This window comes from Lepus europaeus, chromosome 11, assembly GCF_033115175.1.
Source record: "Lepus europaeus isolate LE1 chromosome 11, mLepTim1.pri, whole genome shotgun sequence".
Classification (NCBI taxonomy): Eukaryota; Metazoa; Chordata; class Mammalia; order Lagomorpha; family Leporidae; genus Lepus; species Lepus europaeus.
This window is the reverse complement of record NC_084837.1, coordinates 40,155,353-40,170,875: the sequence shown is the minus strand read 5'-3', so window position 1 is coordinate 40,170,875 and position 15,523 is coordinate 40,155,353. Positions and strand designations below refer to the sequence as shown.

The window sequence follows — 15,523 nt, the reverse complement described above, 5'->3', positions numbered from 1 at the left end:
GTAAGCATTCGGGACAGCCATTAAGATGCCGCTTGGGAAGCCCCCATTCCATACCGGAGTCTGTGTTCAAGCCCTAGTTCTGCTCCCTACTGCAGCTTCCTGTTAATGAACTCCCTGGGCAGTAGCAGGCGATGACCGAAGTCACCGAGTCCCTGCCACCCAGTGGGATACCTGGATGAAGTTGCACTCTTGGCTTTGCCTGGGGCTCCAGCTATTACAGGAATCCGAGAAGTAAGCCAGCAGATGGGAGTTCCCTCGCTAATTAAAAATAATAATTTTAAAAGGCAATTACAGTATTTTCCCGTAACTGAAGATCATTCTAACCTTTAACATTGTAAAATTTAAAATTTCTTCTTTTATATAATTTATTTTCATCTTAATTGAATGGCAGAGAAACAGAGCTCTTCTGTTTCTAGCTAGCTCATTCCCCAAATGCCTGTAACAGCCAGGGCTGGACGAGGACAAAGTCGAGAGACAGGAACTCCAATCCGAGTCTCCTTTGTGGGTGGCACCCTTGGGTGCCCATTAGCAGGAAGCTAGGCCTGAAGCAGAGCAGCCAGGACTCCAAGCAGGCACTCTGGGTGGTAGGCAGCTGCTGCTGGGCCACACGTGTGCCTCTAAGTCTCCTCATTCTTAAACGTCTACGTAAGTTATTTTATAGCACAGCTGTCAATCAGCAGTCATGAGTAAAAGCAGGCCTTTTCCGCTCAATCTTTCATCTGTTATTTCATACCCACAAGGTCTATAGTAATCTAATCATCTCACAGAATTCTTTTCCACTTCAAGAAGTTGACAGCTGTTCGACGTAATCTTATTTCTTGTGAGATACAGTAAAGCTTTTTATTTTTATTTGAAAGGTAGAGTTAGGGAAAGAGAGGTATCTTCCATTTGCTGGTTTATTCACCAAGCTTCATACAAGTCTCCCATGTGGATGCAGGGGCCCAAACACTTGGGCCATCTTCCACTGATTTCCCGGGCCATAGCAGAGATCTGGATCTGAAGTAGAGCATCCGGGACTTGAAACAGCACCCATATGGGACGCTGACATCGCAGGTGGCAGTTTACCCTGCTACACCACAATGCTGGTCTTGGTATGGCAAAGTTTTATGATTTCTAGAACAAAATACACTGTTGCCTTTTCTACCTTTTATAGAACTGTGTCTGTCAACTTGGGATCTGCCTTTCTTTAAATCTGGAGATTTAGTTTGCAGTTAATAGAAAAGAAAAAATCCCCATCAGTTCACCCGAACACATATTAGGAAGGTTTGGGCCATGTGCCCAGGAATTTTGAAACTTACTCAGTAACTATCAACTTCCCTAGGGAAATACTTGGAATTCCATTATTAAGAACACATAAAATGAGGGAAAATGTGTCAACATCATATACTATCATCACAATTTTTCATTTCTGTGGGAAAATGACTTCATTTGAACAAAACTGTTCCATATTTTGTTATACCAAATAAACTACTTAACTGTTGTATATGTGTTATGAAATTAGCTGTCATAAATAGAGAGCAAATAAAAGTAGTCAAAGCTACTTCCTAATGAGTATGCCTGGGGCACAACTAATAAACTATGAGAAACATCCAATGAAATAAACTGAAACAAGTCAACTGGCATTTTATATCTTTAAAGATTATTTTGCTTATCAAATACTAGTTCTCACATCTTATTATTTCAATAATCTATAAGAAAAGGATTAAATCTTTCCTTCATTATGGGGACAAATTCCTTTGTATGCCTATAATGATACAGATACAGTCAAAGGTAAACATGAGACACCGGCGCTGCGGCCATGGTTAATCCTCCGCCCACGGTGCTGGCATCCTTTATGGGTGCCGGTCCTAGTCCCAGCTGCTCCACTTCCGATCCAGCGCTCTGCTATGGCCTGGGAAAGCAGTACAAGATGGCCCAAGACCTTGCGCCCCTGCACCCATGTGGGAGGCCCAGAGGAAGTTCCTGGCTCCTGGCTTCAGATTGGCCCAGTTTGGCCATTGCAGCCATTTGGGTAGTGAACCAGTAGACAGAAGACCTCTTTCTCTGTCTCTCTGTCTATAACTCTGTCAAATAAATAAAATCTTTTTTAAAAAAAGGTAAATATGAGTTCTTCAAATATTAATATGTAGATCCTTTACTGGAATACAGTAACAGCCCTCTATGTACAGCTCAGCTATTTCACATACTTTACTTACCAAAACAAACCAACCAACCCCAGGATACTTAGGTTCCTGCCATCCATGTGGGAGACCTGGATTGACTTCCAAGCTCCTGGCTTTGGCCTGACCCAGCCCCAGCTTTGCAGGTATTTGGGGAGTGAACTAGTAGATGGAAAATCTGTCTGTCCCTCTGCCTTTCAAATAAAATGAAAATAATTTATTTGAAAGGCAAAGTCACAGAGAAAGAGTTGGAGGGGTAGAGAAGGTAGGGGGGAAAGACAAATTTGCTGGTTCATGTCCCAAATGGCCACACAAATCTGGGCTGGACCAGGCCAAAAGCAGGAGGCTGGAATTCCATCTGGGAATTCCATCTGGGAATTTCCCCACGTGGATGGTAGGGTCTCAAGCACTCTTCTGCTGCTTTTCCAGGTTCATTAGCCATGATCTGGATGGGAAGCAGAGCAGCTGGTACCTGAACCAGTGCTCGTGCGATGCTGGTGTCTCACATGCCAGCCCCAGAAATCCTCAACAATTAGTAATCTGCTCAAAATATCAACTTATTTGTTTTTAAAAAAGAAATACAGTAACTATTTGTTACAATGTAAAAGGCATAGTGAAAATTATGTGTGACTGTTATAGTTTTTTAAAAAAAGATTTGAGGGCACAGTTAGAATCTCTCATCTGCTGATTTAATTACCAAATGGCCGCATCAGTCAGGGCCGAAGTCAGGAGCTTTTTCGGGGTCTCCCACATGTATACAGGGGCTGAAGCCATTGGGCCATCCTCTGCTGCTTTCCCAGGGTGCTGGATTGGAAGTGGAGCAGCACGGACTTGAACTGGCATGCATAAGGGATGCTGATGCTACATGCCAGGGCTTTAACCTGCTGAGTCACATCAGTGGCCCCAACTTTTTTTCTTTTAATGTTTATTTTTCTGTAATTGAAATATAAACTAACAGAGAGAAATCTTCCATCAACTTGCTTACCCCTCTAAATGCCCACAACAGCCAAGGCTGAGCCAGGAGCCAGGAATTCCAGCTGACTCTCCCAGGTGGACAGCAGGGACACAAGCACTTGAGCCACCATCTGCCCCTCTCAGTATGCACTACCAGCAACCTGGATTGGAAGCATGGTAGCCAGGACTCAAACCAGCACTCCAATATGGGATACAGGCATCCCAAGTGGTAGTTTAATCTGCCACATCACAGTATCCACCCCTGGGCATTTTGCTACTCCATAGTTTAGGCTGTTCTTTAACCCTCCAATCTCCAGTTTCCTTACATATAATGAAGAAATGCGGTTAGCTAGTAAGAGGACCTAAAGAGATCAAATAAAGTGACTTGAAAACTATGATGGACTATACAAAATTAGATATTAATAATAGATGCTCACCCTGACCAACAATTTATGCCAAGTATCCCAAAGCAATAGCTGTTTTTTTTTTTTTTAAACTTCAAAAGTATCTGGGGGTAGAGAAGAACTAGTATCCAATCAGACATGAAAAAGAAAATGACACTAAAAAGCCTAAATGTAGTCAGGAGCATCAACTCGGAAGCTACATTAATTATAAACTTATATTTCATTCTGAAAAAGATGCCATATATTAGCAAAATAGTCCTTGAACTGAGATTAAATGTAGTAGTTACAAAAAGAGGCTCAGTCTGGCCCATCTATGGTTGTTGGAGTCATTTGTGGAGTGAAGCAGTGAATGGAAGATCTGTGTCACTCTGCCATTCAAGCAAATACATTTTTTTGAAGAGTAAATGGTTTAAATAAATTATTACATTTCCATGTTCCTGTTTTCAGAAAGCACTGTTGGCTTTGGTGCTCAGCAACCAGGTACAGTAGACAGATATTGTTCCCACATTGCCAATTAAGAAACAGAGTTAGGGCTGGTGTTGTGGCACAGAGGGTAAAGTTGCCACCTGCAGCGCCGGCATCCCATATGGGCACCAGTTTGAATCCTGGCTGCTCTACTTCAGATCCAGCTCTCTGCTATGGCCTGGGAAAGCAGCAGCAGATGGCCCAAGTCCTTGGGCCCTGCACCCACGTGGGAGACTGAAGAAGCTCGTGGCACCTGATCGGCATAGCTCCAGCCACTGTAGCCATCTGGGGAGTGAACCAGGGGATGGAAGACACCTTCTCCCCCACCCCCACCTCCCGCCTCTGCATCTCTACATGTAACTCTGCTTTTCAAATAAATAAATGAATAATCTTTAAAGAAAAAAAAAAAAAACCTGAGAGACAAATTTGTCCAACTGCATTATGAGAGGAAACTGAACTGGAACTGGAGGGCTGAGTCTCCATGCTTCACAGAAAGAAAACAATTAGTGGGTGCGCCACAGCAAAGGAAAAGCCTCAGACTTCACTGGCCAAGATGAGACAGAACATCTATAAACTCGTGCTGTCCTGAAAACAGTATTTGGGCACTGGGGCACAATGGGTTAAGCCACGGCCTGCAGTGCCAGCATCCCATATGATGTCAAGTTCTACCTGCTCTACTTCCAGTCTTGCTCCCTGCTAATGCACCTAGCAGCAGAAAATGACCCAAGTACTTGGGCTCCTGCACCCACATAGGAAATTCAGATGAAGCTCCTGGCTCTGGGCTCCAGCCTGGCTCAGCCCTGGCCATTGTGACCATTTGGGGAGTGAACCAGCAGATGGAAGAGCTCTCTGTCTCCCCTCTAACTCTGCCCTTCAAATAAATCTTTTTTTTTTGTTTGTTTAAAAGCAATATCCCTTGGAGTCTGCCTACACATCTCTAATAGCTTTAGTATTCATGTAAAAATGAATGTTTATGTTGCTTTACATTTAATCCTAAATTCAGAAGCAAAAATAGACCTGTGAAGACAGCAAGGTTACCTTTTCAGCAACAAACCTAATGAAAAATGTTCCAACCTGCTGTGATTTACCATTGCTGTTGATTATTCCTCAACAAGACACTTCAAGTTGTCTCCCAGAGCTCAGCTGCTAGGTTCTAAAGATTGGCTGCTACAAAGGAAAAGTATCAGAGAAACTCAAACCCAGTAGGAGGATTTCTTCAATCTACTAAAAAGATGCATTAAATACACAATGCTGCCTACCCTATTTTAGATAATGATGGAAGACAACAGCTGATAGCCAGTTTGGGAAAAATGCCAACTGTTCCCATTTGTCTGAAAATGCTAAAATTAATTGCTACAACATTCAATTTCTAAAGAAAATTGGTCTTCTTAAATGAGAATGCACATCAAACAAAATCATGAAAAAGAGACTAAAAGATAATGGTGCCTCTCTTATCTGCAGTATCAGTTTTTAAACTTTTAATCTTTTCTAGGATAAGTAAACACATCTCAACAGCTTTAAATATTTTCATATATTTTATTTTTTAAACACTTGTCATTTTGCAAGCTAGCAATAAAATATCGCCCTCAATATTTTACTAAGTAGCACCATAGACCTCTTAAAGCTAACTGGAACATTGTTTCATTGTAAAAAACTATTGGAAGATAGTGGTCACTTCAAATGTCAAGTAAGTCTCAAGCAACTCATGATCCATTATTAATTTTATCATTATTTTTGGCTCATGCCCAAAAATCTATCTCAAAGATGAACCTAACCATATTATCAGTTTTTGCCAATCTGACAAATCAAAGTATCATAGTTTAAAGTAATACTTAATCTCTGATATTATATAATTAAAGGGGCGTATAAAAAAGGTAAGGGCTCAGCTTTCAAAACAAAAGATACTACATAACTGATTTATAGTCCCTTATTTTTCAGAAGAATGAAGAAATAATGAAGAATTCCATGGTACAAGTATCAGTTGTACATAAGGTTTAGCATCTATCAATAGTCTCATGTTTTGCTTATTAGTTTGGCCTTACCAAAAAGCCATAAAAATGTCCAGGATAACTCACAGGGACAGCTGGAAGCCTGAAATAAAACTGCTCAGTACAAAAAGATCCTAAGCCATTCATATAATTTAAAATGGAAGCCTAGATATGTACCCCTATTTTTAATGTTCTCATCTGAAAAATATTTCAGAAACACAGAAGAAATCTAATACTCAAATTACTTCCCTATATTTAAAAATTTTTTTTCATTTTCTGTTTTCTGATAAAAGCACTTTTCAGAGCTAACGGGTTAAGTTCTGAGCCACAATTGACTACTTACTAGCATGCTTGTTTTGCATACCAGTAGAATCAAGTCCAGTTTTGCCATTTGTGGATAACTATGACAAGATACAAAAGCATGTGTTTGCCATAAATAGCTCTGGCTAACAGCAAACCGCTCACACTGAGCAGATCAAATTCTCTATAAGGAGAGCGGTCTGGACTACAGTCAAATCCCATTACTAATGTTTAAGACTGCTATATCAATTCTTTTTGCTAATCAAATTCGCAAAATATATTAAGTAGTAGTAGCTGAAATAAATTTTCTTAAATGTAAGAAGTATTTTTAAAGTTCTGAGGGACAATATTTCATTATGACCAAATAAGCAGTAAGAGCTTCTTGCTTCTACTACTCAATTACTCATAAAGAAAATGTGAATAAAAAAATAACTACCCTAATTTATTCAGAGAACAAAACCAGACATTGAAGAGTATTTGTCCAAGTGCAAAAAATAATTTCTAATCTCCATACTAACACATAAGGAAATAAATAAACATGTTTATAAAAGTACCGCTCTTTAACAATGGCATTTTATATTAGTTGGCTAGGATGGAAAATTTTTAAATCAAATAAATCCAACAAACCTGGAAAATACCACACACGAATGCTGCACACACACAAAAATCCTCAAATGACCAGTGCAGAGATTAATGATGGTTGTTTACCCTAATTGTTTCACATGACATTTACAAAACTTCCAAGGAAAACAAGGCAACGTTCTGTAATATGCCACAATTTTTATTGCAACGTGGCCATTTTTGTGAGGGTGGGGAGTCTGATCTCAAAACAATGTTCCATTTAAGGCTCTTTTATACAGAAATTGCCATCATGACTGATATTCAAAATATCTTTAGTGTTGCAAGACTCACATGGTAAACATAAAACTACACTTATTCAGTAGTGTACACTCAATGGAAAATAAAAAGGCACTAATAATAGCTATTTTGTTTAAGAAGGTATGCAGGTAACATGAATGAACACCGAGGTACTAGGCTAAATTGATGACACAGTTAACAAAACTTAATTGGCATTCCTTTGGGGGGATTAAACTCATTACAAAAAAAGTGCTTTTAATGCATAGTGTTATATCCGTGCTGCCATGTCACACAAATAGGTTGGCCAAGGCAGGTGAGGTGTATGAATGCTCAAGCCTCATATTTGCAATCAAGTGCAACTATAAATAATACTGAAACAAGTTGACCATCTGACCAGTGGATAATACTTTCAAGGCATTCAGTTAGCTTACCCTTTGCAGTATTCTAAGCTATTCACATTGACAATCACATTCATTGTAGTGCTTGCTACAAGGGAGGCATCTAACCAGTTCTTTTGGCTGAAGACGGGAAGGCATTCCTTGGGTTCTACATAAAGTAACTGCATTCAACAGTCTAATGGCAATCACTGATAGGCTGCTTAAATGAATGTTGCCTCCTTCATTCATTCTGTTAGAAGGGCCCAGTAGAAAGGGGAAAAAAGGAAAAAAAAAAAAAAAAAAAACAGAAAAAAAAAAAAAAAAAAACCCAAAAACCAAAAAAACCCTAATACTATTCCAATGGACTGAGCTGGAGAAATGGAAGCTCCTTAAGATCCAGATGGCACTTGACTGTCATTTTATAGTGGTTTTCCTTCAAGTGAAACTACTACATTGCCTCCCAATTTCTCTCCAAGTGTTGAACGGTCCTTAATGTCATCCAAGCCATTCACTTGCCATTCGTGTTTAATCCCTACAAAGATAAAAAAAAAAAAAAATTATCCCATTATCTTAATACAACTAAGAAAGAGCAACTTCTTTGCACAAAATATTTAAATGTTTGTACCTGTAAATTTCTTTTTAATGGCATCTTTAGAGCTAGCATAAATCATCTTGCTTTTTAAAGGTGCACTTTCAGGAGCCCTATAGAGGGAAAAAAAAATTGTTGAATCACATTTACAAGACAAGCGAAGGCAAAACTGACTATGATTAACAATCCTTGCATTTTAAAAGTACTTTTTTCTTTTGTTTTTACACACCAGAATATAAATACTAGGTCTTCTTTCTTAGACTCTTTTGTTTCGTATGTGGCATCGTACAAAGCATATCGGCAATCATTCAGAGGTAGCAACTTCACAAAAGATGTGTAGGGGTCCTCTACAGTATCACCAATGTCACCCACCAAGATCTGCTTTGCTTCCTCTACAATTATTTGTCTTTTGTCATCGCTTAAACAGAAGAGAACTGCTTTCTTTCTTTTTTTGATCTCCTCTTGTGTAGAAGATTTCCTTACTTTCATATCATTAAAAACTTTGATGACTTCATCATTCACTGTAACTCCAGAAGCCTGAAAACAAAAAGCAACAGTAATTCAGATCAAGAATTCTGGTTTCAGCCAAAATTACTGTTTGCCCAGAGAGGAGTTAGGAGTGGTGTAGGGACACCAAAAATTGCAGGGAATCATGCAAACCGTCCAGCCCAATGTGTCAGATTTTATGCCTCGGTCAACGATCCTTCCAAAGCATTCTAACTCATCCTGCCCATTCATCCTCAAGGGCTTTGGAGGTGGAAGCCAACAGAAGGAAGAGCGAAAGGGACAAACCCAAGTTGCCCCATCCCTGAAATGTTTCCTATTTCACTGGGTGATGTCAGAGCCGCAGGAGCAGCAGCAAAAATACCTTCTGTATTGTGTCAACTCTGCAGGCCTTAAAAAAAACGCTTTGGGATTTCAGTTAATGCTTCTACTATTTTTTTTTTTCTTTAAAGTCATCCCAGCCGCTGCTGTTGCCTCATAAGGAAAGAGAAGCAAGTGTAAACTCCAAACCGCCCACGGCTACAACATAATTGCCTCCCAGCTCCAACGCAGACACCTCGCCTAACGGGACGAGTGGAAAAGCTTTTTACCGCGAAAAGGCATTTTTAAAGAGTTGCCCCACCTCCTCAACCTCCCCGCCCGCCCTTTAACCACAGGCCAGCCAGACCCCGACCCAGAGCCCTCGAAGCCCGGGCTCATTCTGACAGCGCGCAGGTTAAGGAAAAATCCACAGCGAAGGGCAAACAAGGCGCGCGCGCCGGGCTGCCCCCCGCGGACCCCTCGGTGGCCCCGGCTGCCCGCCCCGGCCCCGGTCCCCGGCCCGCGCCCTCCCCGCCCCCAGGAATCCGAAGAGCGCCAGGGCCCGGCCTGACAGCCGGGAGGGCAGGCCGGCCGGCTGGAGAGAGCAGCGGGGCCGCAACGCGGGAGCGCCCACCTCCGCGGCCCGAATCAGGTTAAAATGGCGGCCTCCCTGCCAGGGCCGCGCGGGGGTCTCCGCTCGCCGCGCTCCGGCCTCTCCGCCGGCGCGCCCGCCTTACCATAGTGCCCGCGGCTGTGGCTGCGGCGGCGGCGGCGGCTCGGACTCGGGCGCTGTGGCTCTGGGAGGAGGAGAAGGAGGGGCGGGCACGGGGCGGCCGCGAGTGCGGGGCACGCCGGGAGCTGCAGCCCGAGGGAGGCGGCGGGGCGCGGCGGCCGCAGGCGCGGGCGGGGCCGTCACGTGGGCGGGGCCGTCACGTGGGCACGCCCCCGCCCCGGCCGGCGCCGCCCCGCTCCCGGGCCCGGCCTCCTCGCGCGCGGTCGCGGCGCCCGGCCCGAGCGCGTCCTCCGCGCGACCCCGGAGCGCCGGCCCTGCAGGCCCCAGGGCGGGCGCGGGGCCCGGCGGCGCCGACTGCGGCCTCCCTGCGGGTCCCTCTCTTGTGGCGGCGAGGGAAAGCGCCAGGCTGGGCTCCCCGAGGGGCGTTCTCTCACCGCCTCCGCGGGGTTGGGGAGGGGCCCCCGCCAAGGAGTCTCACCTTCGTTCGCCGATTTCGACGTTTTTGGAACACCCCCCAAATTTGCGTGAATTGTTTATATGTCTTTTCTCCTATTAAATGGGAGTTATTAAAGGGGGTTACCCCGGTTGGCTGAAGTAGTCAGCCGAAACAAAATTATGGGCAGAGGGGAAAGAATGACTTCAAGAATCAGTGATTGCAATCATGAGGCTAGGAAAAAACTAGGTGACACTTTCCCTTGGTAATAGCCTTACATTTTGGGGAGGGGAGTTTAAAAACATTTTACTGGGCCGGGAGCTGTGGTGTAGTAGGTTAAGCCTCTGCCTGCCGTGCCTGCATCCCATTTGGACGCAGGTTCGAGTCCTGTCTATTCCACTGGATCAGAAGATCCAGCTCTCAGCTAATGAGAAAGCAGTGGAAGATGGCCCAAGTCCTTGGGCCCCTGCACTCACGTGAGAGTCACAGACGAAGCTCCTGACTGCTGGCTTCCGATCGGACCAGCTCCCACGGTTGCAGCCATCTGGGGAGTGAACCAGTGGATGGAAGACCTCTCTCGCGCGCTCGCTAACCCTGCCTCTCAAATAAATATTTAAAAAAATAAATTTTATTGGAAAGGCAGAGATAGAGAGAGGACTCTCTTTTGCTGGTTCACGCCCCAGAACGGCTGGGGTTTAGCCAGGGAGCTCAATCCAGGTCTCCCATGTGGGTGTCAGGAAACTTGAACCATCAGCTGCTACTTCCCAAGGTTCACATTAGCAGGGAGCTGGAGTCAGGAGCAGAAGACATTTATTTTAACCAGGCCAAAAGTCTGATATGAGTGTGTGTGTGTGTGTATCTATCTATATATTTTTTTTTAGTTTGAGAGACTGAACCCTCAACTACTGGTTCACTTCCTAAATGCTCCTAACAGCTGGGGCTAGACCAAGGCCAAAACCACGAGCTGGGCCTTCAACCCAGGACTCCAATGTGGGTTGTCGGAACCCAACCACAGAGCCATCCTTCTTTCTCTTGCCTGCTGGGGTGCACGGTAGCCAGAAGCTGAAGTCAGGAGTCAGGGCCCTGTAATATCCTCTTCTATTTTCGACTTCGTAGGAAATGGATTGTACACTTTGTTAGTAGTCCTTTCATGCAGCACCAGCTGTGACAGCTGACACCAAATAAGCAGACCCAAGAGTAGGGATTCCTCCGTCGCGTTGGCAATCACAACCCCTTCTAGCAGAGCCTGGGTAACCGAGCCAAGGCAGCCTCTCTGAGTTTCTGGATAAATAAGTATCTCATTCACCAGTGAAAAAAAAATCATCACTTTACACTTTGAGGAAAATTCTCATAAAGATTTAACACTTTTTGAATTTGTAATGAAGGTGTTACAAGAGAAACAGTTTGTATGCTTGGCTGCTCATGAAAGCAAGATGTTGCCTTTTCTCCTCAAGTTTCCCATGTTAGCCTCTCTTTCTTTATTCTCCAGATTGGTAGAATGAATTTAACACTCTGATGAGTTAAGCCTGTTTTGTGAAAAAGATTTGCACTAAAAAGGTAGAATTGTTATTGCCTGAAACTGTTGGGAACAAAAGAAATAAGTGCAGGAAAACCTTCCAGTGTGAGGTGTGCACAGGAGCCCCGCCCAGTCTCTGGAACCTTGCAGGACTCTTTTAACCCCTGCAAACCCCAGGCTCCTCATCCGTGAGCCAGGCTGTCAGGAAATCATCGTCAGGATCCTTCGCAGCTCTCAACTTGCTTCTGAGCACTTTCTTGTTGGGTAGGAAGTGGTGCACATGTGAACTCACAAGTGGTGCGGGTGGGGACGTCCTGGTGAGGAGGAGTTAGGCCCTCGATTGTGTGCGATAAATTCTTGTATCCAAAATATAATGTATTTTGTATTGCGCATGTTATAATATATTGTCACATAGCCTTTTATTCTTTTGTTTTACAGATTTATTTATGGGACTGGCACTGTGGCATGGCAGGTAAAGCTACCGCCTGCAGTGTCAGCATTCCATATGGGCGCCAGTTCAAGTCCCGGCTGCTCCACTTCTGATCCAGCTCTCTGCTGTGGCCTGGGAAAGCAGTAGAAGATGGCCTTGTACCCTTGAGTCCTTGTACCCCCGTGGGAGACCAGGAAGAAGCTTCTGGCTTTGGATCAGCCCAGCTGCAGTCATTGTGGCCAATTGGGGAGTGAACCAGCAGATGGAAGACCTCTCTCTCTCTCTCTCTCTCTCTCTCTGTAACTCTGCCTTTCAAATAAATAAATCTTTTAAAAAGGCGGAGTTACAGAGAGGCAGAGGCACGGAGAGAGAAAGAAGAGAGAAAGGTCAGCCATCCACTGGTTTACTCCTCAGTTGGCTACAACAGCTGCAGCTGGGCAGATCCGAAGCCAGGAGCCAGGAGCTTCCTCCGGGTCTCCCACGTGACTGCAGGACCCCAAGGACTTCAGCCATCTTCTACTGCTTTCCCAGGCATAGCAGAGAGCTGGATCAGAAGTGGAGCAGCTGGGACTTGAACTGGCGCCCATATGGGATGCCAGCACTGCAGGCGACGGCTTTACCTGCTAAGCCACAGCACCTTTTATTTTTTTTAAGCCAAGAGAGATCCTTTCATGTCCACATATGTGTTCATTTTTTGATTCGAAGACTGACTTAGATATAAACATTGGGAAGAAATTCCCCAATACCTAAGCATGAATTCCATGCAGGTAGATGATACTTTACCTCTGATTGGAACATCACAGTCTATGAAACCTTTCACTTTCTCTTTCTGGAACTTCCAAGGACGCCATGGACAGTGGATGCCAGCGCTCTGATCATCTGCTACGTGTAGCAGCAACTTGTCTCCCTCCTGAACTCTTCCTTTTGGAGTCTCCCTCCCTTTCCTGCCTCGGAGATCTACAGCAACCGCAGCAGAGCCCAGGTCTGAGTTAGGTGTCAGAACTTTTCCCATCAAAGCTGAGAGTTCCAGTTCTGACATCAGCCCCTCTCTGAGCCTGTCCGCCCTCCCCTTCCTGAGTTCATACATTCCATGCTCTAGGGTTATTTTCCTAAATATTTTGATCATTGCACATATTTTGTGTTTCATTATAATAACCTGTTTACATGTTCTGCCACCTCACTACAGTGTAAGCTCCTCACTCTACTCATCTTAGAGTTTCTGGAAACTTGCACATAGTAGGTGCTTGATAGATGGCGTAATAATAGACTTAAGATGTTTTAATGCTGTGAAGAGGACAAAAAGGAAGCTCCCGAAGATGGGGCAGCTCTGAGAACCCCAGGGCCAGCGCCACATCCTTCTCTCCTCCCCTGGTGCTCAGAACCAGAGTGTGGCACCGCTGAGAAAGGGGGCAGCACTGTCAGACTCTGTGGGGTGAAAGTCAGCCCTGTGTAGTGCAGGATCTGAGTGTCAGACACCATGGTGTCAGTGTCCTAGTGACAAATGACCACCTAGGAATTCTCTCACAGTTCTGGAGGTCAGGAGTCAGAAGTGAGTCTTACAGGGCTAGCATCAAGGAGGCAGCAAGGCCTCACTGCCTTTGGAGGCTGCTGCACAGTTTTTTTTTTTTTTTTCTTTTCTTTTCTTTCTTTTTTTTTTTTTTTTTGTTTGTTTATTTTTTTCCTTTCCAGCTTTTAGAGGATGCCCACAGTTCTTAGTTTTTTTCTCTCCCCACTGTCCCTGGCAAGCAATAGCTTCTGCTTCAGCTGTCTCATCCGTCTCTCCTACCTTACATTTACTCTGGTCCCCATCTCATGGTTTAGGGTAATCTCCCCTCTCAAGATCCTTAGTCACATCCGCGAAGTCCATGTTCCATGTAAGATAACACATTCACAGGCCTGGGACTTAGGACAGCAGCATCTTCGCTGGGCATTATTTTGCCTACCGTACCATAACTATTGAGCAATTCTGTTAAAAAAAAAAAAAAACAACAATATGGGGCCTGCGCTGTGGCACAGTAGGTTAATCCTCCACCTGCGGTGCTGGCATCCCATATGTGTGCCAGTTTTAATCCCTGCTGCTCCTCTTCTGGTCCAGCTCTCTGCTATGGCCTGCAAAAGCAGTAGAAGATGGCCCAAGTGCCTGGAAGAAGCTTCTGGCTCCTGGCTTCGAATTGGCACAGCTCTGGCCATTGGGGCCATTTGGGGAGTGAACCAGCGGATAGATCTCTCTTTTTGTCTCTCCCTCTCTCTGTAATTCTACCTGTCAAAGAAATAAATAATAAATAAATAAAATTTAAAAACAAAGAGAAGTAGCTTCAATTTAAAAAAATATTAGTTATTTGAGATGTGGGGATGGGGAAAGATAGCACACTCCTATCCACTGATTTATTACCCAAATGCTCACAATAGCTGGGGCTGGGGCAGGGGCAGGGGCTGGGGCAGGTCAGAACCAGAAACTGGAAACTCAGTTCAGGTCTCTTCTGTGGGTGGCAGGAACCCTATTATTTGAGCCATCACTATTGTCTCCCAGGGTGCATAATTAGCAGAGGGTGACTTCAGAAAGAGAGCTAGAACGTGAATGCTGCTACTCCAGTATGGAATGCTACTCCAGAATGAAATGCTACTCCAGTATGGGGCTGGTGCTGTGGTGCAGTGGGTTAATGCCCTGGCCTGAAGCGCCAGCATCCCATATGGGCTCCAGTTCAAGTCCGGCATCTCCTCTTCCAATCCAGCTCTCTGCTATGGCCTGAGAAAGCAGTAGAAGATGGCCCAAGTGCTTGGGCCCCTGCACCTGCATGGGAGACCTGGAGGAAGCTCCTGGCTCCTGGCTTCAGATCGGCGCAGCTCCAGCTGTTGCAGCCATCTGGGGAGTGAACCATTGAACGGAAGACCTCTCTCTCTCTATGCCTCTCCTCTCTGTGTAACTCTGACTTTCAAATAAATAAATAAATCTTAAAAAAAAAAAAAAGTCTTAACTGTTAAGCCAAACACCTGCCCCCTCTTGAGCAATTTCAAACTCAAGCAAGCAACAGGTTGTACAGAAAGACCCAAGCAATCCAGTACTAGAACATACATTTAAGTTATAATTATCGATTTCCTAGAACACACATGGATATCAGCAACAAACAACTCTCAGGAATTGCAAGTAACCTCTGAATGGAATCTCAGCTCTGACATTCGTGGTGAAATCTCCTCTCATTGACTTAGCTGTCCTCAGGCTCAATTTCCTCATGTGTAAAATGGGGATTGTATTACATCCTCCGTCTCAGAATTGTGGGGCAGATCAGGTGAGCTAATGTTCGCAAAGCTCTAGTCCAGCAGAGAAATAGAAATCCTGCAACTACTGTCACCACTAGTGCAGAGTGAAAATACTCATTTTATGTATCTACACACGTCCACATATATTTTTTAAATGATTTATTTTTTATTTATGTGAAAGGTAGAGTTTGAGAGAGACAGACAGAGAGACAGACACACAGTTGCTGGTTCATTCCCCAAATGGCCACAGCAGCC

The 15,523-nt window shown here is 44.4% G+C and overlaps 1 protein-coding gene and 1 long non-coding RNA gene across 2 annotated transcripts; one reads left to right on the top strand and one right to left on the bottom strand.

Moving 5' to 3' along the window:
• Positions 1-5,498: 5,498 nt before the first annotated feature.
• On the bottom strand, positions 5,499-9,741 carry CFL2 (cofilin 2). Its single transcript, XM_062205282.1, has 4 exons — positions 9,636-9,741; positions 8,324-8,631; positions 8,131-8,207; positions 5,499-8,037 (listed from the first exon to the last, which is right to left on the bottom strand). Exons 1-4 carry the CDS (start codon positions 9,636-9,638, stop codon positions 7,925-7,927), a joined length of 501 nt encoding a protein of 166 aa, XP_062061266.1. The 5' UTR covers positions 9,639-9,741; the 3' UTR covers positions 5,499-7,924.
• On the top strand, positions 9,471-14,935 carry LOC133769908 (uncharacterized). The gene is made up of 3 exons (XR_009867288.1): positions 9,471-9,550; positions 12,854-12,992; positions 14,743-14,935. It is a non-coding gene; the product is annotated as an uncharacterized LOC133769908 (long non-coding RNA).
• The last annotated feature ends 588 nt before the right edge of the window (positions 14,936-15,523 follow it).

Bases quoted from the DNA above. Each gene is read 5' to 3' on its own strand.
- CFL2 (XM_062205282.1), bottom strand. The intron at 8,208-8,323 runs GTGTGTAAAAAC...TTCCCTCTATAG, and splicing joins GACCTAGTATTTATATTCTG to GGCTCCTGAAAGTGCACCTT. The intron at 8,038-8,130 runs GTACAAACATTT...TTATCTTTGTAG, and splicing joins CATTAAAAAGAAATTTACAG to GGATTAAACACGAATGGCAA.